This window comes from Malaclemys terrapin, chromosome 7 (assembly GCF_027887155.1).
Source record: "Malaclemys terrapin pileata isolate rMalTer1 chromosome 7, rMalTer1.hap1, whole genome shotgun sequence".
NCBI lineage: Eukaryota > Metazoa > Chordata > Testudines > Emydidae > Malaclemys > Malaclemys terrapin.
In genome coordinates, this window is record NC_071511.1 from 5804483 (window position 1) to 5830906 (window position 26424).

Consider the following 26424-nt stretch of genomic DNA (forward strand, 5'->3'; position numbering starts at 1 on the left):
GGAGAGGTTCTTCCATTGCTGCAGTAAATCCACTTCTCTGAAAGGTGGTAGATAGGTTGACGGAAGAATCCTTCTGTTAACCTAGTGCTGTCTACACTGGGGCTTTGGTTGGCTTAACTAAATTTCTCGGGGGGTGTGAGTTTTTCCCCCCCTACGCAACATAGCCAGATTGACCTAAGTTTCAGGTGTAGAGCAGGCCTCACAAATTCATGGGTGCGCTCCTCACAGATTCATGGGTGTTCTTGTTCTGACCCAAGGCAGTTCTGAGCTTGTAACCACAGGAAAAAACACTCGGTGGGGTTTGAAGGACTGTTCAGCTGCCAGAGCCGTTGTTGTCACTGGGGTGAGCTCTGAAAAACATACTGGCATATGTTCTTTTATTGTTCTGCGTGTATTTTCTCTGTAATGCTTTCACCTTAAGAATAAACGTGCTTGCTTAGAAAAGGCTATGTGGTAACTTTACACAAGGCAAAGCAGGCCTGCTGAGGTAGATTACCTTATTGGGGTTATCAGAGTGTAGGCCGGGAGCTCTGCAGCCTGGAAATACCGTAGTCAGGATGCAGAAAGACACGTGTTTCTGCCCAAGAGAGGTGATGGCCGGGCAGCTGGAAGCCTGTGAGCAGGTGCCCTTGCTGGACCGCAAGAGGGAAATACAGGTGCCGTTGCTCTGAATGGTGACAATGATCATCTTGTTTGAGCTCCTGTGTAGCACAGGTCAGAGAATCTCACCTAGGAATTTCTGCAATAGACTCATTGCCCCACACGACATAGGTAAATACTCTTGAGTCCAACAACATTTGGATGGACAAGAGTGTATCTTTTAGCCAGGGCAGCTCTGGGGAGGATCTTGTGGGGGGCTATAACCACCCCCAAATTTTCCTTAGTCCTCCTGTAGCAGCCGCTGGACTCCAGCCGCCCAGATCTGAAGGCAGAGCAGAGAAGTAAGCCCGGGCAGTGGTGCTCGAGAGCAGCCCCCCGCCCCACCCATCGGGGCACACCGACCAAGGCAGGTGGAGGGTCTGGGGCTCCCCACAGCAGCCTGGATTGACCCACTCCAGCCCAGGCTCCTGGGCCCTGCTCCCTGTGTGCCACAAGGGCTCTGCTAGTCCCAGAACTGGGTCTCCCTGCCCGGGCAGCTCTTACCACCTGCGAGCAGCCAGTTCCACGCACTGCTCTGGCTTCTGGCCTCTGTCCTGGCCAGGGGGTGGGGCCCTGGGGGTGGAGAGGAGACGCAGGGCCTCGGGGGCATGGCCTCATGGTAAGGGGGGGCTAAGGCCCACCTCAGCCCCACCACCACCAGGAAGAGGCTAGCACCACCCCTGCCTTTTAGACAGTCCTTCAGTCTTGATGTAACAACTCCAACTGATGGAGAATTTACTATGTCCCTTGGTGAGTTGTCCCAATTGTTAATTACCTTCACTGTTAACAAGCCGTCGTATTTCCAGTTTGAATTCCTGTGCCTTTGTCTGCTAGATAAAAGGGCCTTCTAGTGTCAGCTATCGGTTCCCAGCTGGGCGGGGCAGAAGCAGCCAAAGCAGGAATGGCTGCACTGGGTGGAGGGGGGAAGATGGGGCCCAGGCAGAGCCTTCCCGCCCCCTGCACTGCTGTGGACCCAGAACTGTGTGGGGAAGGGCCCCGCACAATACCCACACACTCTGGGGGCAGGAGGACCCAGGAGGTGCTTTTCCTCTGCTCCCCCATTTGGCCTTGTGATAAAATTGCAAAGGGGCCAGCTAGAGACACCATTTAGATTGTAAATTCTTCAGAGCGGGGACAGTGTGTTACTGTGTTTGTATAGGGCCTAGCACAATAGGGCCTCACTCTTGGTTGTCCCTTAGACACTACTATAATAAACATTAATAATATTAATAAGCTAAATAGGTTTGGCTCCTCAAGTCTTGCCCTGTAGCATATATCTACCCGACCTCAAATCACTCTCGCAACTCTTTTGACCTCTCGCCAATTGTCCAAAGTGTGCACACCACACCTGACCACAGGATTCCAAGTAGTGATTTCCCTGCTCTATAGAACATACTCCTCTCATTTAAAAGCAGGAGAAAAAAAGCATTCATGCAGGAAGTGAACAGATGCAAAGTAGCTATGTTACATGAGAGATCAATGAAACGTTGGCATGAAATATTTATGTCAAACACATGGGCATGGAAGTCATGCAGGAGACATCCTGATGGTTGACAAATTTTTAGCTGTGCTCCAATTCTGTGATAGCAGAGCACAGATGATTTTGGGCAGTTTAAGATCCGGGGGTAAAATCCTGGCTCCATTGAAGTCAATGGCAAAACCGCAATTGACTTCAACTGGGATGGTACTTCCTCTAGGTGTCTCCATGGCCCCATTGAAGTCAATGGCAATGTCTCCTCCCTCCTCTGTGATGACAGCTTGCACCCAGGCGTTAGGGTGTGGCAGAGCTTTTCCTTTTCTTTGCAGAGTCTGTTAACCCTTTATTCCCCTTGCTGATGAAGGAGGCAGGGTACATCCACCCCATCAAAGGCAGCTCTGTTATTAATCATTATTAGTAGTGTTTGCATTATCACAGCAGCCTGGAGCACCAGTCATGGACCAAGTCCCCATTGTGGGAGATGCTGTGCAAACATATAACCCAAAGACAGTGCCTGTCTCACAGAGCTTACCATCTAAGTAAGCTTTGTCTCACTCTTATCCCCTGCCACCACATGCCAACCAGTCATTTTTCTGCGGGGAAGCAAAGAAATCTGCGGGAGTCATGAATTTTGCGCATGCGCAGTGGTGCAGAATCCCTCCAGGAGTACACTACTAGTGGCAGCAAAGGCATGGCTCAGCTGTGCCAAGTGCATACCCACCAGTTTCAGGCAGGTTGGGGACTCTTATTAGCACTTGGCTACATAGAGCATTAGTCCCACCAGAAGGGTGTAAATTTTAGTCTGAACTAACAGGCTGCAAATGGGCCTGCATGGACCCTGCTGGCATTAAACGTTCCCTACTGCATGTTAACATAGTCCTGTTTCAAACAGTCCTACATTAATGCACACTGGGGAATTTTTAGTGCATGCCAGCAGGACCCACATGGGCCAGTTAGTGTGTGACACACTTGTGCAGACTAAAACATACACCCCTCTGGTGAAGACTAACACATCATATTGACAAACCCTAAGATATAGTATTCTTGGTGGAATGTATCATTGCTTGGTAACGTTCCTGTAGGATCATTCTACAGATAGAGGATCTGAGGCATAGAAAAGCTAAGTGACTGACCCAAGGGCACACAGGGAGTTTGTGGCAGAGCAGGAACTTGAACCCAGTTCTCCAAAATCCCAGTGTAGTGGCCTAACCCCTGGACCATCCCTCCTTCCAAAAGACATCCATTTTTGATTAACTCTTTAAATCAGCATTGGCCTCATTGGAGCTATTACTCTATTTCCATCAGCTGAGGATGTGGCCCATAATATTTCACCTTATTCCTACCTCCTGAAACTCTTGATAATGTGGTATTACGTCTCCTATTTTTCCTTCATTCCTTTGCACTGAAGAACTCCAGCAATCAAATGCTTGGAAAAGAGATGTTAGTGTAACATTCACTTTGATCAGCAATGAATTATTCCCTTGTGTACAAAGTATTTGGTCTCTACAATAGCGCACAGGTAGTGACCCGCGATGATGGCAAAGAAAGACCACAAATGCATATGCTACAGATCTTTTCATTTCCTTTTGGTGGTAAGAAAAGAAAAAATAATCTTGTACAGGAAAGTGCTTGGAAAAAAACAATTGTTAGAAAAATAATGGCATTGGTACAGCAAAAAAATATAATTACATTTACTTCACAAGAACTAATATTTCAGTGGTCCCCACCTTTTTTTCCCTAACTTATTTAAATCTATCAGTGATTCTAAAGATAAGTAACTATAAATAATTCCCTTACATTTTATTTCATAATTTTAGGTTTCTCTTGCCTCTGTTGCCAGCGGTTATTACACTACATGGTAGAAAGGAATACGTACAGGTCTAAATAATATTTCTTTTTTATAAATACTCATTCACTTCATTACAGAAAATAAAATCAGCCTGCACGGTCTAAGCATTAATTGAGCACCATTGTTTTTCTCCTAAAGTTAGTGCAATTTTCCCTTTTCCCCTACAGGACAGAAGCTTTAATGATGAGTAGTAATCACAAAATCACGATTTCATAGCTACTCTTTCTCTTCCCCCTCGCCCTGTTATTTTTTTTTTTTTTAATAAAACATACTTTGAAATGGTATTTTTGGCATTTTCTCAAAAAATATTGTGGGTGTCATTTCATTACCATTACTCATAAAGGTTGGTGATAAACTATTAGTCTGCCTGTTGTATGACCATATCCTACTACTTGGTGAAATATAAAATGCAAAATGCATATGGGGTAATGTATCTTCTTTTTGGATCCAAACATTACATGCACAAATTCTTAGGCAACATTTGACAAAGTAGGCAAAGGCCAGAGTCTCCGAGACATGGAAATTAGCATAACCTTGTTGACTTTAATAGAGCTATGTCAATTTATACCCACTGGGGATCTGGCTAGCAATTTTCATTCTAAAATAGACCAAGTTTAGATGGCAGAATAAAGATGCTGATAACAGCCTAGCAAAGGCATAGATTACAAAACAGTGGACATGATCATGAACAGATTAGACAAACATCAGCCCGGGATGGTCTAGTTAACAACTAGTCCTACCTTAGTGCAGGGGAGTGAACTAGATGACCTATCGAGGTACCTTCCAGCCCTATGTTTCTATGATCGTAGTTTATCAATATTATAGTTTTCAACAAACTGATTACATTTGCTCTCCTTAGTGATGACTGAGGTATAATGCAGGTTAACAGGATCTCAAAAGGTTCTGAGGTTGGGTTTGGTAAGTATGTGCACCCAAAAGTTCAGGTATTTATCCAAATTTTTGGATAAACTCTTTGGTTTCACACATTGCTGAAAGTCCCCAGATGTTCCCTCCTATACTGTTCCTGAGAGTGCCTGGCTTCTGATCACACCCAAAATAGAGTGAAAATGGGCAATATGTTCCCATGTGTAGTAAAACTGTAGGGAAAGAACTAAGGGGCAGAGTCATCAGACAAAAATAGCCTCGCCAAGTCTCCACCACACAACGTCCTGCAGAGTTCTGAGTAGACGATCTATATGTAACAGGCAGCAAGGCTGGTGCCATACAGACAAAGACCACTTCTGCAGTCGTCACTCAGCCAAACTTTGACTCCAGTGGGAGCTATTCTTGAACAAGGACTACAGAATCAGTTGCGCCTGGATGGGAGAAACCCAAAGAGCACAGATGCCTTGCTGGGGAAGAGCAAAGCAATGCACTAGTACACATTAACCAGCGTGTAAGAGGGGCCACGTGTTTGCATGTACAAAGTGATCTGATTGAGACACCTTGGAAATCCGAGATGAAGCTTACTCATCCCCTCTTGTTTGCAGATGGCCCTGTATGTATAGAAATCCACTGCAGCATTGCAGATGTCTGCTGATACTGAGTTATGCAGCCCAGAACAGTAACTTATGCATTGTCGGGTAAGTTAGGATGTTTTTCCAGTGTGTCCTGGCTCTTCCATGACCCCTCCCACATTTTCACAGACCCCACTGCCAAGATGATGTTTAGAAGCTTGATGTCCCAAGGTGGCAGGAGCATAATGCAAAGTAGGTGGGTTTGGCTTAGGATTTTGAGGCAGATTTTGCTATGCTTTTCAGTGTACACATCATGGGATCATATGGCCCCATCAGACTGTCTTGGACAAATCCGGCGCCCCATTTCAAGACGGAACCAGGAAGTTCCACAGCTGATGCAATTAGAATATATTAATTTTAAAAATGTAACCAAGATTTTGTGAACCTTAAAAATGGGTTTCAAGTTTTGGACCCATTGGCAGGGTGAGATCCTAGGTTTGGGTTAGACCTTAGTTTATCTTAATTGGCTCATCCATCCATTTCCACCTTTTATCTATGGTGGCACTGTATCTAACTGTCTAAAGCTACAGAGAATTAATAAATACATTGTGGTAGCACCAAACCAGCGACTGTTAGCACTGGCCACAGAGGTCATATGAAATTTAAAATATACCTAAAAGATAGTGACTGATAAAACAGCACACAGTGTATTCATTCTTCATTTGTTCCCCCCTTAGTGCTGTTGGCCTAATAAGTAAAAAAAAACAAAAAAAAAAACACAACAACAACAACCCAACCTGCTCTATTTTCCTTATAAAAAGATTGTACTGAAATGCCAAAAATACCCCTCTGCAAATTGCGTAGCACCTTGAAAGGCCAAAGCAGCCTGTAACAAGAAGACAAATTACTGATTGGAAGTAAACACTTGAGTACAGTGACAATGAAGTATCACTTTTGTCATAATGCTACATATAATGTAGAGTACGTAAAATGCAGTGGTTTGACTGCAGGGTTTAACACAAAAAACAGTAAAAGCAGCCTTAATATAAACATTTTACGTACAAAAATATTAAATCAAAATAAATAATTCCAGCCATAAATATTATACTTTACATCATTAAGAATATACAATATCTATATACAAACACACACACACACACAAGTACAAAAGTAGAAGGCAGAGGTATTGCAACACTATCCTTCATCCATCTCATCTCCCTGCTTTCAGAAAACCTGAAATATACAAACAAGTTACATGGTTTAGTAAGATGGTTATTTTTGCTTTTGAAACATTGACTTCTCATATCAGAAAAGCTTGGAGCCAAACAGCTTGAGGACGCCAACTCGAAAATCAAATATCCATCTGAAAATGTTATGTCATATCTGCTATTGTTACAGGTAGCACCTGAGGTCGCAAGAGCTGAAAAGAGCAGAGAAAACACGATTCTCCACCTCTTTCAGTTTGCATATGACAGTTCTGTATATACAGTCAGTCTCACTGTTTCCCTGAGCTTGACCCTGCTCCCATTCAAGAAAATCGACAAATTCCCATGAAGTTTAATGGTGCAGAATCAAGCGGTTTATGGTGTGATCCACTCAGCATGGTGGGGGGAAGGAGGAGCCATCAAGGAACCACAACCATAAGTGTAACCGGATCCTTGATTCTAAGGGGCAGCTGCTTCAGCCGGAGGGCCTGGGGTGAGTTAGTGCAGGGGCTCTGATTGACCCCAGCTGGCTATGGTCTAAGGGGCTGTACTCCAGCTGAGAATGGGTGGAGCACAGTTCTTGGCACTTCTGAGTAAAATCAACCCGTCTCCAGTGTGGGGTCTTTTGGACAACATCTTAAAAACGGAGGCCCAGCCTACGTGGAAATGGAGTTCTAAATTTTCAATGGGCAATTTGAACTCTGAAGACTGGACCCATGTGATTTACCATTGCACTTACCAAGACTGCATGTGTAATTGCTGCACGGGCAAATGAATATTTAGATGTCTAAATTCCCATTCTGAACATGCAATTTCAGTAAGTGTGTGTACAATCATGGAAAATGCAGGCATAAATGTAGGTCCACAAATGAACATGCCTTCTTGCATGTGGACCTTCTCTAAAAATTTGGTCCATATGATCTCTGGTATTTTCTTCAAGTTCTGGTGTCTAGGACATAAAGCAATTCCTTGCCTTGTGTTGTATGTGCCAGATGGCAGTCCTTTCCATCCCAATGGTGGCTGAGTATCAGTGAAGCCGTATGAATTTACATGGTTGTTTGATAATTCCTTTGGAATTAAAGGCATTATATACAAGTCAAATTTTAATACCAGTGGAGTTTAAATACTGGGTAACATTTTCAAAAGCACTTAAGTGACTTAGAAACCCAAAGCCCAAGTCCCATTTTCAAAAGAGACTTAGGCATTCAGGGTAACATTTTAAAAAATGCCTAAGTCCGAAGCAGACAGAATTCTAAGTGCCTAAATCTGGTTTGAAAATAGGACTCAGGAGGGTTATTCTTTAGCAATAAATTCCTGGAACGATTTCCCTTAGCACCAAAACAATGGGAACCTACCATTGCTACAACACTTGAACCTCGAGGCCTGTTCCAGATGATGGAGTGCACTTTCCACAGTAACCACCACATTTCCCTATTACTTTGGTACCATCCTGCAGGAAAAATCAGAAATTATGTCTCAAAACCATGTCACACCAGAGGAAATCAAATGCTGCCATTTCCAGATACCCGAGTCTGTGGCTGTTTTAATAATAAAACTGAAAAAGTTTATTGGAAGGGAAAAAATTCTGCCCCAAAATCTATAATGATTTATGAATTAACAGCTATTTTTTTCCTTCTATGCAAATGTGATTACATTTATGGCTAATAGGTCAGATACTGGCCCATTTGAATGCAGAGAAAGTAGAGTATTCGTGAACTGCCAAATGAAATGACACCCAAGGAGAAGGCCATTCGATGGGAAGTCCTCTAGGACTGAGCTTTCTCCAACTTGCCCCCACAGAGAGAACTTTCTCATGAGTGATTTACTCGGCTTCTCCCCGCAGATAGGGACGCAGATTAGATAGGAGAAACAAGAGAGCTGGAAAGAAACTGCACCTCAAATGTTACCGAGCACGTGAAGGGCAAGGAAAGATGTTTGCCGACACGACAGCCAAGTGTTTATTTGGAGGGGAAAAGCCTGGTGTGGTGCAGCAACCCCAGGTGTGATGAAAAGTGATACTGTGGGAATGTGGAGTTCACTAGATCTGGCAGCTATTCTCCCAGATTCCTACAGTGCTCTCCATCCTTTCTACGCTGTAGACCAGGGGCAGTCAATTATTTTTTGGCCAAGGTCCAAATTTCTTGGTCAAGGTCCAGACTCCGGAGGAAAATAATAAAAAACCAAATATCCCCACCAACAACCACCCACCACCTCAAGTAAATAAAAAAGATTTCTGGGTTTGTTCAAAAGTGTCTGGCAGTCCAGATTTGGCCTGTAGTCCACCTATAGGCTACCCCTGCTGTAGCCCACTGATAGATGGTGAAAGACAGACAAGAACGAGAAGACCTTAGGCCTGAGTCTGATCTCAGTTAAATCAGTGTCACCCCATCAGATTCCATGGATCTACACCAGAGTAACTGAGATCTGAATCTGGCCCTCTCCGCCTCCTATTGTCTACAGAGCATGCCCCCCTCTTGGTCATTTCCACAGACACACGTTTTTCAGAGAGGAATTGATCCTTAAATTACCTGAAGATTGGACTTAAATGCAACGCAAGCCTGCACAGAGCACTTATTTTTAAACTGCAGTGCATGAGCTCTCTCCTGCGCTTGGTGCTATTGATCTGTGATTGCAGCAGACCACTCATCTCCGATTGGAACTTCTTCTCTCCTTCGGTTTCCTCTGGCACTTACACCCCAAGAAGGTTGCCAAGGGCGATCAAACTAAGCCACGTCCCTCAGGGCTTGTTTTAATTCTGCCAACTATAATTGCCCCCTTCGCCTCTCTCAGCACCTAACTGGACCGCTGGGGGTCTGTGCTGAAGCGTCTCCTTCCTGAAGGGGAGATGACTAGATCTGTCCCGGCCCCAACTCGGATCCAGGGCTTTGCGTCCTGAGCTCACTGCTCCTCCCCCAGAATTAGGTACCAGTGATGTCAGCAGCTGTCGCAAAGGATACAGAGACCCCTGAAACTGACAAACACCAATCTAAGACTGGATTCTGCTGGGCCCTGACATGGGTGCAGAGTGGGGCGCGGCACAAGGAGCTTCCCCCAGCACTGAGCTGCCCCCAAAAGGACCAGACAGAATGGCTAACCTTGCAAGGAAAGAGAGGAGAGGGGCAAAGGGAGGCAGGAGAAGAGGACAGGGCCACAGCTGGACTGCCCTGTACAAAGGTGAGAGCAGAGATTGCTTTGTTCTCATTACTCTAGGGGTGCTCAGAAAGGGCAGAGAAGAGGGAAAGCTATGCCTGCTTCCCCCCCACACTCCATGCACTGGTGAGCAGAGAGGGGCTGGTGTACCGGAAGCACGGGCATGGTAGTGCCCCTTGTGCTGGGGGAGTTCAGGGAGGTATTCTGCCTCCTGGTGCTAGCCCTGGGGCAGTGCAGCGCCTCACCACCCCTTCGGATGAGCTCTGACCCCAGTCCATAATCAGGCACAAAACTGACTGCCGGCTTCAAACCCTCTCCCCCCAGCCACCAAAATATAATCTTTAGGAAAGTGAGATAAAAAGGTCTAGAAAGAAAAACTGACATATCATGCCATTGCTATGAGAGTCCAAACTGACTAACACCAGGAGACTGCACCAGCTCCAACACCAGTGTCATTATCCTTATCAAAGAGCATCTGAGTTTGGAGAGCACTTTGCACAATAGGGTCCTGGGCCATAAGCATGACTTCTAGGCACTGTCACAATACACATAATAAATAATGTTATGCTGGATGATGTGAATGGCTGCCATCAGGTGGGGCTTTGATCATGAGACCTGTTTAAATGGCAACTGGAGGAAGCAATTAATCTCCTTTTATATAGTGATAGCTAAAACAGTAGAAGCCACTGCCCAAGGCATTGGGCTGCACGGCAAGCCTGAGCAAGAATTAACTGAGAGAAATAAGAAGGGTTTCTTTGGGGCTGACTGCAAAACACGGGGCCAAGGGCTTGTTTGACACGACAAGTGTATGTGTGTGAAGCGAACAGACAGAGAGAAGCAGTGGTGAGCGTGACCCTGAGAAAGAGAGCAGAGAGACAGAGTTCCTTGGGACACATGACTGCCTAAGGAAGCAGGCTTGGAAGCAAAGTAATTGCCCGCTGTTTGTTCTTACTGTGTTCAGGGAAATGGGAGGTTGTGTACATTCTTTGTAAATAAATAGGATTACACCAAAGAATATACCTGACTTGTTTCTTCCATTTCTCCTAACGGAAGCAATCCTGCAAAGCCTCGATAACTGGCTAGCCACTTGGGCCACGGAGCAACAGTAATAATAATAACCAAGCCACAGAGCAGAAAAGTAATGCCAGGTATAAATGTTAAATGCTTATGGTGACGTGGGGTTGTAGATGGGGGCTCTCTGAGGCACTGATGTCTGGATAATACCGCGCACTGGAAATAATGACCAAAATCACTTCCAAAAGTTAGCACCGATTCTCAGAGTTCAAAGCATGGTCAATATCTGGAGGGGGAAGGTGTGAGAGGTGAATATCCACAGGGAATATCCCCCTCCCATTGACCGCATGCTGCAAGCAATTCACACCGTGTCCGTGCAAGCCATGAAGGGCTCCATCCAATGAGATGTTGAGCACTGCGGCCCAGATCCTGCCAGGCACGTAACTTTGATTTCAATGAGATTGCTCTCATGCTGCTCGGCACCTGGCTGGATGAAGCCCCAAGTATAAGGTGGGAATCTGTAGTGAGCAGAGGGCAGAACACCGCCCCCCCCTTGCCTGAGCTGATCCTCGCGTTCTTATTCAGGGTGCTGGCTGGAAGTTTGAAAGGTGCCTATGGGAGTTAGATGTTCAGTTCCTCTTCAAACCCAGAGAGGCTCCTCTGAAAACCTTAGCCATGAACTCTAAGAGGACGCAGCCTGAAGACGTTACAGCCTAAGAATGACTCTCTTGCTTGGTTCTTCTTTTCCTCTCTGCTAGCTTCAGTCTTGATCTTTTCTCACTTCGCCCCCACACTCTCTCTTCTCACCTCATACCTTGACATTCTCTTCTCCCACTGTCTGTCACCCCTTCTGCCTCTCTCCTCTTTCCCTTTGTAAGTAATACCAGCACCACAGTTCAGGGCAACTGCACCTGTATTTCCACCTCTGTGGTCCCCCCAAGGGCACCTACTCTAGGCTCCAGGCTCTTCAACCGTCACCTCTCTTGGGTGGAGACCTGTGCTTCTTCCCCTCCTGACCGGGGTTTTTCCAGACTGCACATTCCCTGCTTACACACATGCTAAGAAGCTTACCAGAGATCACTCTCCAACTCTAACAAGGGCTCTGGTTGGCGTTAGTCCTTCAAACCTCCCCAAAGGGTTTTTCTGTGGTTACAAGTTCATAACAGCCTCAACTCAGAACAAGACACCGACAGCGCAGATCAGCCTGTTTCTTTTTTCAGCTTGGGCCTTTGATCCCCAACCTTCGGAAACAGGTAATGAGCAGATAACAATCCCTTGCTCCGGGCCTGGCTTCAAAAGGTTGCGTTTTCGCTAACCAGCAGATGGCATTTGTATTCACCTCCTCCTAGGAATTCCACGCCATGCATATTGTCCCAAAAGATCGTTCTTGTCTGCCACATTGTTCAATAGAGCCCCTTGATCACCCCAGCCCACAATAATGCAGAACCTCGGCATTTAATACATTGGACTCCAAAGATACTTAAACTTAATTCAGTAAGGTTTTCCAAGCATACTGCAGGAAATTGCCATGTCTGTCACAACCAGCATCTGATACTTACCAGGGATAAGCCAGCATCTAACCCTAATATCTACCCATGCTGGACACAGATGGACAAACATTGACTAAGTGGGTCTTTAAGAGTAACTGCTCTAGCAGCCAAAAGAGTTAAGCTGCTTGGGGGCAGGGACTGTCTTCTTCATTATATTTGTGTACAGTGCCTAGTGAAATGGGATCCTGATTCTAAAAAGCTACTGCAAGCAAATAATAATAGCCACACCCCCATTATTGGTTTTACTGATTGCTCTTGGTCATGAAATTAGACATTATCGATAGAAAAGGCTGATGAGGTCAAATTTTGCAGCCCTTACTCAGGCAAAGCTCCCAGCAAGAACTTTTCCTGAAGCAGGGACACAGAATGTGGTCCGTCCTGGTTCCACATCCTGTCTGGCACAGGCTCCCTGCAGAAGGATTCAGAAGCTAATTAAAGACGCGTGTGCACCGCAGTGTTCAGTGATTTTAGCTTCCTGGTTAAACAGACCCATTAATTAATTGCAATAATTCAGATCAAGTAAAGTTTACTACACCTGTCCTACTCCAATACACACACACACACACACACACACACACACACACACACAAACACACACACACACACACACACACACACACACAGAGTTATGGGCTATGCTTCACATATCTAATGCCTTATGCTGGATTTCATTATGACATGTTGTTAGAAGAATGATTCTATGCACGATAAGGTGGCACACAGTAATTAGGTATCTCACATTAGCAGTATAACCAGATTCAGAATTAATACGCTCGTTCTCTTACCGGGGATTTTTGAATTTCCGACACCGCGTAATTCCCTTGCGAGATCCATTTTGCTGTTTCTGTTAGCGAAAGGCCTGTTCTGTAAAGGTCAATGCTAAAGCGACCCTAAAACATAAAAACACATCGATTATCACAAAGACGTACCTTCTGAAATGGCTCACGCAAAACACGCTCTGAGAAGGATGCACAAGGAACCCGAGACCCCACATAACCCCAGAGCCATATTTAAATTATATTATTCTTCATTGTTGCAAGCACGCTTCTGTAACAACATGCCACGGTGTCATTTTTCTAACAAGATCTCGCCGGCGATGTTTTCAATTTTTCCAAGCCCTGAGAGTGATTAGCACATACTGTACAAATCACAGCATGACTCAGATTAAGAATTTCTTTTCATTTGGGGCTTCAAAGGAGGGGGCTGCTTTTCCACCATTGGCCAGCTGAGGGCACTCTTGGCCTTCCCTTTGCAAGCTGCAGAACCTGGTATCCTTCATCAGCTCCTGGAACATGGAACAAACCTGCATCCAACTCAGCCACACTAGATAGCTTTTTTCCCCTTCCTTCTCACCTGCAGAGGGCATCCATGTTCTTATTTTGTCCTACCTTCCCTCCGCCCCAACTTAAATAAAAATCAAAACTCTGTTTTGTTTGGATTTTAGATATGTCCTTAACTTAACTGTCCTTTTTTTCCCCCCGAAGCAAAAAATGCTCACAAAATTAAGGGGTAAGTCGGCACTTGATGCCCATGCATAACTCCCGTTAGCAAACGCCCACCTGACTTTGTGCTTTGAAATACCCCTTTCCACTTAACCCAAAGTCCGTGAACCTGCTGGCTGTTATCTCAGCCTGACTTGGAGTCCAAGATGGCTGCTCTACTAGGAAAAGGCAGACTGTGGCTAGCTGTGGTCAATGTACTCGCTACCTTGGGAATGTGAATTTCCAGTTAAATGCCACATATCTACTTAGGTGGAGAGAAATCAACATTCCTGAATGTTCCTGAAGTAACAAGTCAATCCCTGAGACGTGGTGCTGTACAAAAAGACAACAGGAAGGCAAGGAACTGGAGAGACCTCTCTTCCGCTGTCAGCTTCCTGGACTCCTTATTCACTAAACCTCGCTCCCAGACCCTCCCCCTATGACCAAGGTCAAGAAACAAGTTCTTTCTATCCACACTGATCACTCGTTATTCTTGCTCCAGAATTCAACAGTGTTATAAGCTGGTTGTGCTGGAAGCCGATAACACCTAGTAGGCTAAATGAGGCACCGGTAACATAATGTAAACTAGCCTTCTACTGACATATTGTATTTCAATATAGTGTATATCACGCCACGCGTCAGGGTGAAGCTACTACATGCTAGCAGGAGCGGCAGAAGGTCCCTAAAAGTGGGGGGGCTACCGAACGGAGGCTCCGCCCTCGCACCGCCCCTCCCCTCCTGAGGCCCCGCCCCCACACCAACCTTTCCCCCGTCCTTGCACCACCCTTTCCCCCTAAGATTCCCATCCCCCACTCGCTCCTCTCCAGCCTCTCCTTCCCATCCCTAGGTAAAAAGGGGGAGGGCCATGGCCCCCCCATTCCGGCGCCCCTGCTTGCTAGAGCATTTCCAAATGTGCATATTGGTCACAACCACATTTCTCCACCTCACTGGGCCTGTTCTTCCCTCTCTTTCCTCCTCAGGCTGCACAAACATCTCCACACTTGGCCCCTTCGCTCTCCTCTCCCTCTGCTGTGTGTGCCCCAACACCAGCGCACCGCTCCCCTGCGGTGGAGACCAGATCACACAGACTTCAGTAGATTGATAGATTCTGTCTTCAGCACCACCTTCATCTTCCTTGCCAAACAGCTCTACTGCTCTCTGGCTGCACCTGTGCCCACAGTCCCCCCGGCCCCTTTTTGCTTCTGACTCTCAACTTCCTCTTGCTTGCAGTCTCTGCGGGAACACGTGTGTTATCTGAGGAGGACTCTCTCCACTGCCTTCCACTTGCCTCAATCCTCTTCACACACCTTTCCCAGCACTGTCTCCTTCAACCTGATCTCCAAGTTGAGGTGTGTCTCTCGCTCCTCTCTCCTAAATCCCCCATATCCTTCCAACTCTGAACCTTCCTCTTCCATCCACTCTCCCTCCTCTTTAACCACTCTCCCCTTCACCTTCAGATATGCCACATTCCCTCCGGCCCTCGAAAAGTTTCCTGCAAGCCTCATGACAAGCCCATCTCCATCCTCCATTTTGCCTCTAGGCTTCTCAAGTGAATGATCCCTGTTCCTGCTCACCTGACTTCCTATTCCTTGATCTGCTGTTTGGCTCTGTCTCCTTCCCAGCCAGACCTCCTCGTTGGTTGCATTCTTCTTGACTTGGCTGGTAAACTTGTCCTCTCTCTATGCCTTATCACTCTGTGACTGTGCTATTTTCATCTCCATCCTTGTTCTCCAGCCGCTTCTTCAGTGCCTCCTCCTCCTCTGCGTCTCTCTCACTAGTGCAGAAGTCCCTCAGGGTTCCCTGATTGGCTCTCCCCTTTTCTCTTTGTACGTTCAGCCTGTGAGCCCTCAGCCACTCGAACAGCGTGAAGCATCACTGTTATGCTGATGATTCACAGATCTGCTGCTCCACCCCAGACCCACCCCTGCAATTCAGCTACATTACATATCTCGAACTGTCTCATACAGTGATTTTCAACCCTGGGGGTCCACAGACTATGTCTAAGAGGTCTGCGAAAGGCTGTCGTTACCAGAGAACAGTGGTTTTCAACCTCTGGTCTGCGCACCCCTGGAGGTCCGCAGACGATGGCTAAGATTTCCAAAGAGGTCCGCACCTCCATCCAAAATTTTTTAGGGGTCCACAAATGAAAAAGGTTGACAACCACTGATATAATGGCTCAACCTAGCAGAAGAATGGTTCAGAGCTTAAGGTGCTAGCTATGGATTTGGGAGATCCAGCTTCAATTCCCTACTTCACCACAGACTTTCTGGGCAAGTCACTTAGTCTCTTTGTGCCCCAATTGAAAAGTGGGTGTAATAGCACTGCCCTATCTCACAGGTATGCTGTGAGGATAAATGCATTAAAGAAAGCAAGGTACATAGATACTACCGTCGGGGGCCAGATGAGTATCCAAGATCAATAGAGGGGGAGGAATAGCTCAGTGGTTTGAGCATTGGCTTGCTAAACCCAGGGTTGTGAGTTCAATCCTTGAGGGGGCCACTTGGGGATCTGGGGCAAAATCAGTACTTGGTCCTGCTAGTGAAGGCAGGGGGCTGGACTTGATGACCTTTCAGGGTCCCTTCCAGCTCTATGAGATAGGTGTATCTCCATATATGAGATCCCACCAGTGCAAACTGAATCAGGCAAAACTTCCCCAATCTTTTTTTTACCCTTGTTTCCCCTTTATTGTCAATTCTCTCCCCCCGTGCTGGGCTGTTGGATCAGGCCTGGCTTTATGGAATGTCTCTTTTTGAACCCTGCTGGTTGTCTCCCAATAACCCAACGGCTGTTTGCAGAACAGAAAGTACACTTTGTACAGACAAAAGAAAGTTTCAGACCGCTGAGATGAGAATGTGACAGTTGTTGGGAGTTGGGCTGACGTGATCAAGAGTAATTAATATAAAGTCTGAACATAACAAATGGAACCAGTCCCTAAGAAATGTTATTGTCAAATACCTGGGGGCATTTGGCCGCACTGTAGCAGTCCCCCGCAGTGGCATAAGGAACAGGTCGTCCATCATGTGTCCGTGCAAACTGTAGATCAGTTGCTGAGAAAATTATTTGGTGAACAGCATAGAGAGGACATATGGGGAGAGAGAGAAATTTGAACACGTTATTTGCTAACCAGTACATCTGGGAAATTTGCTTTGATACGTTTATCTAGTGAGTTCAGCAAGATATTTTCTCTTCGCTTTGCAGCAGTAAAACCCCAGTTCAGCAGGTTGCTTAAGAACACGTGTAACATTCCACACACGAGTAACACACTGCACTGAGTGGGGTTCCTCACACATGGAAAGTTGTGCAGGTCTTCAAGTACCTTGATGAATTTGATTGTGTAGAAACAACAACTAACACGGACAGAATGGTTTTGGTTATATTCTCACAGCAGAAAATTTCCCAGTAATCTGAACCCACCGGTAACACAAAACACATGAACATCCAAAGCGTATATTTTCCCTTAAACAAAACACGGTATTGGAACAGAACAAAACTGTTGTTTCAAAGTTAGAAGGGCTTAGTGAAAAATGCCAGCTGATTGATTTCAAATAACGTACAACAAATCAGACTGGGATTTTCAGAGGAGACTATGGAGATTAAATGACCATTTCCTTTTGTATTTCGATGGGACTGGGGTGTCTCATCCCCTTAGGCTCCTTTGAAAATCTGAACCTCCTGGTTTCTATAGCTCACATGGCGAGGGGGATATTGCCAGAGTGCCTAGCAATTTGCAAAGGAAGCGATAGCAATCACGTGAGATTGGTTTATCTGGCCGTTTAAAAAATCTGCAATCTTTGCCCCCTCAATGCCAGTACTAATACTATGTTGCATTTTAAAAATATTTGCTGAAAACTGATACCCAGCCAAATTCTACCCTTAGATGTAGGTGTGTGGGGCTCCTCTTGGAGTCAATCTCAATGGGCCATCAGACGTGCACCCCCAGCTCACCCAGCGTCCATGGGCGTGGCAGGCATAGCAGATACATGTCCCAGCCTCCTCCCACTGAAGCAATAGCACAGCTCCCATCGCCTTCAACAGGAGTAAGTTTGGTTCCCTGTGGTTGGCTCATTACTTACTGAAGTCAAGGGAAATACTCCTATTGACTTCAATGGCCATTGGCTCAGGCCCTTGAAGAGTTCAGAGTTCAGTTCCAACTGCACTACTGGGAGTCATATACTGGAGTGCTCCATGCAGGGATGAGCATCTCTGAATTCCTGGGACCCTATCGTGAAATTGCAGCTAATGGCATGTGTGAGTGAGAGAGAGACGCAGGGCCAGGCTCTCCAGGGTTATATTTGCCATTCGATTCCAATTTAATATAAAAATATCAACAAACCAACGCATAAACCAGGCTGAGTTCACAGCAAGGTAACAGATAATTCAAAGGAATGAGAAAACAGTCATTATTCTGTGTTTTTTCCTGTCTCAAGGTGATCTAGTTTAATCATTCCTAGTGCACCTAAACTGCTTTTCAGGGTAAAGATCTGATGATTTGGGGTGATCAGGTATAAAATGAAAGGAGGTCTTTCCCAAGATAGCCCAAGAACATGGCACACTGAATTCCCTCTCTTTGTCTGTACTTACAGCTCCATTTGGGTAAAAGGCCCTGTTTTTTTACTCACTTATTATCTGCATTGTGTTCAGGTCCAGCCTGACTTTGCTGAAGGCAGAAAAACCAGCTGCTGTGTAATCTTTCCTACATTGGCAGTCTTCTCGTCTGCTCCCGTTATACGGACACTCGGTCGGGTTATGTAATCTAAATCAAAAGAAAACCCTTTCTACTCATGACAGGAAAATATTGCCATGGAAAACAAAGCAGCGTGAAGCTCAGAGCCAAGAGATTGCTTACCTGTAGCCGTACACTTCAGAGAAATTCTCCGCATACCCACTGACAAGAGTCACATACTCTTTTGGGCTGTCGGTCTGCATCCCAGCACAATATATCTGAGAGTGACAGAGATCAGAATTTTGTCAGACACGGACTGTGAAAAGCATGTGACTAGAAAACTGACGGTGGGAAATGCGTGAGTGAAGAGCGCACATAAGATAAGCGTGCAGCTTCAAGAAATGCGGAATCGGTTGCCGAAACACACCTTTAATATCCTTCCTTTAACTTTAAGGTAATATTCACCATCTTCAATGACACCTTTGAGTCTTTTAACATCTTGACAGCTGCTCGGTAATTCACCTGAAATGACACCGAAATAGATGTAGTCAAGTAGTCATTGTAGAGCACCATTCCTTCTGGGAGCGCTTACGCCCTGATCCCGTGTAACATCTAAACATATGCTTAACTTTAAGCACAGGAGTGGTTCCAGGGAAATCACACACAGGTTCAGCGCTTTGCCCAATCAAGGGCCTGATGCGGGAAGTGCCGAGGACTGCAGCCCTCACAGAAGTCAATGGGAGCTGCAGGAGCTCGGTGCCTCTCTGGCTCCACCGTAAGTGGAAAACACCAATCTGTAGACTTACAGTCATAGATGTTGTGACACGTCCTCCTCTCTTCGGGTTTTAAATCAGCATGGCACAAAGCGCTCGCCTGGTCATCGTTGGTCAAGCATTGCACTGACCGGTGCATCACTCCAATGCCACAAGTCACCGAGCACTATAAAATAAAACATTGTAAGTACTGTGCTATGACTGGTGCTTATGGTGCTAGGCAGGTAAAACACAGACCGTTGGTTGGTGAAGATCAGATTGCCAAGGCCCCAGCCCAGTCCAGCACGTGAGCACATGCTGAACTTTAGACACACAAGGAGTCCCATGGTTTCAGTGGGACTACTCACCAGCCTTAAAGTGCTTTGCGGGATTGGGGCAGAAATGGTTCAAGTGAACCATATGCTCAAGCAAAGAGTCCCAGTGGCTGCTCATTCCACTTGCTCAACCCAGTGGATTGACATTGCTTCACACCAGCAGGGATGCACGACACAGAAACATTCATTAGGGAGCCAGAATCCAAGCAAGTCTGCTTATGAATGTGAAGCTCTGCTCCGGGTCACAGAAAGGCCCCTTTGAACAAACATGGGTTCATTTATGATTTCATATCCAAACTGTGCAAGAGACCAGGTGAAATGGTGGCTACATCTGGGCTCTCTTTGAAACCCAAACTCAAAAGGAAACTCAGGGGTAAGGACTGAAACCAAAGGAAGTGTTTACACCTGTTCCTGTAAACGGAAATCACCCGGTTTTGCGCCGCTTGAGGCCTGAATTTTCAAAAGTGAAGAGTGATTTTGGACGCTCTCCATGTTTGGGAGCCCAACCGGAGACGCCTTAAAAGGACCAGTGCTCTCATTAAGTTTTAAAAATCAGGCCCATTTACGGTGTCGCAGGACGGGCAGCCAGAATCACAAGTTCCTGTTGAAAATTTATTCCTAACTAGTGCACAGTAAGATGGCGAAAACATTCTTCACGTGTTAGAGCCAATCACAAATTATCAATTTGTGCCTGTCCCTCGGTCACTCTGTATCACACCCTGAACCATAACATTTCAATGGGAGCAGAATGGGGCCCAGGATTTGAACAAAGTGAGAATTATTTCCACACTAAATTATTTTGAAAATCGAAGGTTGGCAAAGCCATGGTAGTTTACAATGGTTGGTAAGGACAATAGGGGAAACCAACAGCCAAATTTTTACTTTCTGAAGTGTGTGCAACTCCTAAAAGAAGTTCTATTAACTCAGATAAATTTCACAATGTTTTGCTTGACTCAGTCCTCATAAAGATTCGATACATGTCCTTATATGCCTGAGATGTGTTAATGAATCAAAGCCACTCGGGAACATAATGTTTCAAAGAATGGCGAAGTCTTCAAAAGTGAATTGTCATCTTTTAACCAAAATCTGATCTGGTGGTTTAGGATCCAGAAAAGGTTTGGCACTATAATAATTTTACACTGAAAAGATAGTTTCTTTTCAATGCTCTATCATAGCACTTGAAGTAAGGGGGGAAAGGAAAGTGTAATTCTGTGTGTGTTGATGCTCAAAATTTGTCCAAATTTGGTGGATCAATTATTCATATATTGAGCCTTGAACATTCATGTGAGTGAATTTCATTCCAAAACACATGGCCAACCATTACTTTTGCTAGATCCCAGTCAAAAGATCACTTCCTATTTTTTGCCCATCTGTGCAAAGGCTGCTGGGATATACAAGCTACCTGGGATGGCAAGAGTAAGTCAAGCAGAGCACAGACGGGAGCTGGGAGGAAGAGATCTGTGTCATGCAGTCTTGCTAAGACAGAAAGGGAGAGCAGAAAGGAAGGGCCATAGGGATCAGAGAACCATTGACAGTTCTGTGACTGGAGTTATCAGTCACCTGGCTTCAGCAGCAGTGCTGTGATCATCGGAGCTGTCAGCTGTTTGACCGCTGGGTGTGGGACTCTTGGGAACAGTCTCATAGGCTAAAGCTGCCATTGCCTGAATGTATTTTAACCAACGCATCAATTTCGGGCCAATGTTTTGACCCACCGGCTCAACTTCAGCCTCTCTCGCCCCTTGGTAATATTGCCTCTCTCCAGGCACAATGCAACATTAAACTTACGCTCCCCCAGTTGCCAACTCGCCATGTTGCCAAAACTGGACATTCCCCGAGGTAGCATGTGTGGACATTTGGTGGCTGGGTGCCAGGGCAGTTGTCTGTATTCTGATAACCGTACTCGTAATGGTCCTTCTCGGTGTAAATTTCACTGCACGAGACCAACCTTTGCTTATAGCCCTTGCCGCAGGTCACAGAGCACTGGGGAAATGAAGGAGTTTGGTTAATGTTGTCCATGGGTGCTCGCAGCGTGTCTTTCACAAACAGGGAAAAAGAAAGGCTAGCTTGAATTTTATGCCAGTTATGGAGGTGGTGTGGGGGAAGGGATACTATATGCTTGTGCTCAGAATGATCAATAAATGACCGGTCCGCCTTAAAGCACAGTACTTAAGTGGCTGCTGATTATTGTAGTGGCCACTGGCAACCTACAAAACCAAGTGCTAAAATTAGCTGGGGGGGTCACACTTTGACCCCCCTTACTCCCTCTGAATGGTAGCTCAGTTCACAAGTAGAACTTGTGGACAGATCCTCGGCTGCTATAAATCTGCAGGCATGAGTCCACTGATGTTGGTGGGACTCCTTGTGCCGTACGGTATTTCTCTTCACGAGTAAGGGCAGCGGCATGTGGTCCTCTGCGATCAGTAAAACGCTGCTGTGAATCTGCGTTGTTTGACAGGATTTTCAGAAAAGGCGGCGGGTAAACCTCTGCCCTGTACCACTGGAATGGAGATATGCTAGGAGGACAGACAACGTTTTGTCTGCAATTTTGTAGCATTCCCTTTATAGGCTATGAATTCAACAGCAGTTGGGGTGAACACATTGTTGATCTGTGCGATAGCATAGGCCCCGATTCTGCAAACATGCAAACACGCAACTTTATGCATGTGAGTAGCCCCCCGGCAATGGCTATATGTAAGCATGTGCATACGTGTTTGCAGGACTGGACCCACGATAGGCTACTGAAGCAGATACTTTGGTAGATCCTCTCATATTTGAAGGAACATTTTTCCAGAAAAACCATATGGCACTTGAGGAATGCTGCGTCATAGGCTGGTCCTCCCAAAAATCTCTCTCTCTGTATCTCTCTCCCCTGTATTTTCTTGGGCTCCTCCCCACCTCATCTTTTACCATTTCTTTCTTTCTTTTTCTCTCTCTCCCTTTCTCATCCAGCAGCAGCCTGGTCAGTTTCCTCTGTTGCTCTTCCTCTCCTTCACTTGGTGCAGAAAGAAACAATCTGATTAGTTTGTTTCCTTCTGCAGTGAGCTCTGGCTCCGAAGGGAAGTAGACAATTTTCCTCGGCACGCCTCCTCCTTCACGTTTTAGGTGGCAAATCCTGCTCGCTTTACTCCTACGAGTAGCCCTGCGAGGCCAGTGGGAGTGCTGGGGTCAGGAAAAGTTTCAGAGTAACAGCCGTGTTAGTCTGTATCCGCAAAAAGAAGAACAGGAGTACTTGTGGCACCTTAGAGACTAACAAATTTATTAGAGCATAAGCTTTCGTGGACTACAGCCCACTTCTTCGGATGCATATAGAATGGAACATATAATGAGGAGATATATATACACACATACAGAGAGCATAAACAGGTGGGAGTTGTCTTACCAACTCTGAGAGGCCAATTAATTAAGAGAAAAAAAAAAAAAAACTTTTGAAGTGATAATCAAGCTAGCCGAGTACAGACAGTGTGATAAGAAGTGTGAGAGAACTTACAAGGGGAGATAGTCAACGTTTGTAATGGCTCAGCCATTCCCAGTCCTTATTCAAACCGGAGTTGATTGTGTCTAGTTTGCATATCAATTCTAGCTCTGCAGTCTCTCTTTGGAGTCTGTTTTTGAAGTTTTTCTGTTGTAATATAGCCACCCGCAGGTCTGTCATTGAATGACCAGACAGGTTAAAGTGTTCTCCCACTGGTTTTTGAGTATTTTGATTCCTGATGTCAGATTTGTGTCCATTAATTCTTTTGCGTAGAGACTGTCCGGTTTGGCCAATGTACATGGCAGAGGGGCATTGCTGGCAAAAGAATTAATGGACACAAATCTGACATCAGGAATCAAAATACTCAAAAACCAGTGGGAGAACACTTTAACCTGTCTGGTCATTCAGTGACAGACCTGCGGGTGGCTATATTACAACAGAAAAACTTCAAAAACAGACTCCAAAGAGAGACTGCAGAGCTAGAATTGATATGCAAACTAGACACAATCAACTCCGGTTTGAATAAGGACTGGGAATGGCTGAGCCATTACAAACGTTGACTATCTCCCCTTGTAAGTACTCTCACACTTCTTATCACACTGTCTGTACTCGGCTAGCTTGATCATCACTTCAAAAGTTTTTTTTTTTTTTCTCTTAATTAATTGGCCTCTCAGAGTTGGTAAGACAACTCCCACCTGTTTATGCTCTCTGTATGTGTGTATATATATCTCCTCATTATATGTTCCATTCTATATGCATCCGAAGAAGTGGGCTGTAGTCCACGAAAGCTTATGCTCTAATAAATTTGTTAGTCTCTAAGGTGCCACAAGTACTCCTGTTCTTCTTTTTGGGGTCAGGAAAGCGAGCAGGATTGGGCTCTCAAATGCTACGGTATGCAGGATTAAGAGAAGGATCTGGTAATTATACTGATCTTCGAAGGCCAGATTCTAGGCTGATGAAATTGGTGTCGCTCCACTGAACTCAATGGAGTTATACCGATTCCCACCAGCTAAGGAGCCGTTTCTAGTGGAACTGTGCAAACAGGAGGCCGTGGTTTGACTGCGTTCACTTATGTTACGTGTACCAAGGGAATAAAAACATATTTAATCTACACTGTACAGTAGGTGGAATCCATGTGGGAATAAAAACGCTTCAAGTTATCAACCAGGACTGTACTGGAAACTGATCTTTACTTTTTAATATCCTCTCTTTTGTTCCTCTCTCCCACAGAGAAACTACATAGAAAGAAACAAACTAATAATTAAAGTATCCAGCACCATCCTGCCAGCACTAATTACTGCTCCAGCACATCAACCCAGGCTTTTCTTGGGGGGAGGGGGCAAAGGGATGGTGTTCCTGTGTGGAAAGACTTGAGTTTTTTGGTGACATTTGCACCAAGCTGAGAATCAGCATCACTCCATCCAAGTCAAAGGAACTCCATTGCTTTGCTCCAGCTGGGGGGTTGGCTCTGGTTATTCAGAGGGTACATTCACACCCTGATCAGACAAATGATGTTGAAGCTCCCAGTCCAATCAGCAGAATGACAATTGCCGCGGAGCGCTGCGGTAGATTCCCTATGGTGCTCACCTCAGACCACTCCCCTGTAATCCAGATGTACTCGCAAGGCAGTAAATTGCAGCTCTCCCTATCAGAGGGGCGCTTGCTTGCATCACAATTCACGCTGTCCTCCTCTTGGTTATTCTGATTCATGCACACAACTTTCCGGTACCGGGATGCTTCCCCGCACGTTTTCATGCACTGCCAATAAATGAGAGAGGTCAGCACAGATGTCACAGAACTTCATTTTAATTCACGTAGTGACGCAAAAACATTTCCCCAGTACAAATGATAAACTAATGCTACTTATAACTAATAATAGAAAGCAACAGCATTCATTTGTATCAGAGGTAGCGACTAGCGGCCACAACTGAGATCAAGGCCCCACTGTGCTAGGCACTGCACAAACTAATAAAGAGAAAGAGCCCAGGTCTTGAAGAGCAAACATTTACATAGTAGGGCTGCCAATTTTGGTTGGATGTATTCCTGGAGGTTTCATCACTGGACATAATTTTTAATTAAATATTCATCTTTAGTTCCTGGAGACTCCAGGCCAATCCTGGAGGGTTGGCAACCCTACTACATGAACAAGACAAAAGGTGGAAGGGGAAACAGAGGCACAAAGAGGTTGAATGACTTTCAAAAGGTTACACAGCTAGTCAGTGGGTATATAATATAGGTTTTTTGATTCCCAGTCCAGTGCCCTACCCACTCACTAGACCCTACTGCCTTATTGTCTTTCTAACATGCCTATTTTATATCCAATTAATGTAAAATATGGTTTTGGTTCCTTATTGGCCATCCTTATTTTGAGACTAGGAATTGTTCAGGGGCTGCTTGCAGCCTGATGTAACAAGAGTTGGCAAGAGTCAATAGGGCGGCACTGATTAGTTTTTAAATGCTGGTGGATCCAATTTGTCCTTGGCTACCTTGCGCAGCCCAGATGGAAGAATTAACTTCAGTGTGAGTTTATGTATTTAGATTTAGCCAACAACATACTGAGGAGAATGGCAGGTAAGCAGTAAGGTAAGCAGGTAAGGTAAGTGTGACGTTGTGCAGTCTATATGGTTTTATAAAAACATGATAAGAAGTGAATATAATGTAACTGGAATATGCTTCATGCAAAAGGTCTCTTGTAAGGTATCATTACAAAGCTTATAATCTACTGAGTGTGATCATCCTATTGATATAAATGTACCACTCTTGTATCTAAAGCTAGAAATATGAAATATAACTCTGAGGGCCTATTGTAATTATGCAAAGTGTGGGCCATTAATGGTGGTTTGGAATCTTGATGACACCCATTAACCAGGACCATTGCAGATGGCTGTGTTTACCAGGGGGGGAGGGATAGCTCAGTGTTAGTCTTCCTGTATGTGTGTGTGCTGGCAAGTGGGCAATGAAGTCTTGCAGTGACATGTGATCATGTCACCTGACCTGGAATCCATCTTTAACCTGGGTGCTTTTCCAGTGAGGGGGGGTGGAAACCCAGAGGGAGAAAGGGTTCCCGCCTTATGCAAAAGATATATAAAGGGGTGGAAGAGAACAGAGGGGAGAGGAGCCATCATGAAGAATCCCCTAGCTATCACCTGAGCTGCAACAAGAGCTGTACCAGGGGAAAGAATTGTGCCCAGGTCTGGAAGGTGTCCAGTCTGAGAAAAACTTACTGAAGCATCTCTGAGGGTGAGATTATCTGTATTCAGTTTGATTAGACATCGATTTGCCCATTTTATTTTATTTGGGTTGGTGACTTACTTTGTTCTGTCTGTTACTACTTGGAACCACTTAAATCCTACTGTCTGTATTTAATAAAATCACTTTCT

The 26424-nt window shown here is 45.4% G+C and overlaps 1 protein-coding gene across 2 annotated transcripts in view; it reads right to left on the reverse strand.

Moving 5' to 3' along the window:
• Nucleotides 1-3676: 3676 nt before the first annotated feature.
• Nucleotides 3677-26424, reverse strand: part of ADAMTS9 (ADAM metallopeptidase with thrombospondin type 1 motif 9) — a 143934-nt gene continuing 121186 nt past the window's right edge. For both annotated transcript variants that reach the window (XM_054034437.1, XM_054034436.1), the window contains exons 31-40: nucleotides 24632-24802; nucleotides 21358-21552; nucleotides 19292-19424; nucleotides 18913-19007; nucleotides 18669-18763; nucleotides 18442-18575; nucleotides 16778-16869; nucleotides 13127-13231; nucleotides 7983-8077; nucleotides 3677-6655 (exon numbers count right to left, since the gene is read on the reverse strand). In XM_054034437.1, the coding sequence (XP_053890412.1) occupies nucleotides 7988-8077; nucleotides 13127-13231; nucleotides 16778-16869; nucleotides 18442-18575; nucleotides 18669-18763; nucleotides 18913-19007; nucleotides 19292-19424; nucleotides 21358-21552; nucleotides 24632-24802 (1110 nt within the window). In that variant the 3' untranslated portion in view covers nucleotides 3677-6655; nucleotides 7983-7987. The remainder of the gene's footprint in view (nucleotides 6656-7982; nucleotides 8078-13126; nucleotides 13232-16777; nucleotides 16870-18441; nucleotides 18576-18668; nucleotides 18764-18912; nucleotides 19008-19291; nucleotides 19425-21357; nucleotides 21553-24631; nucleotides 24803-26424) is intronic.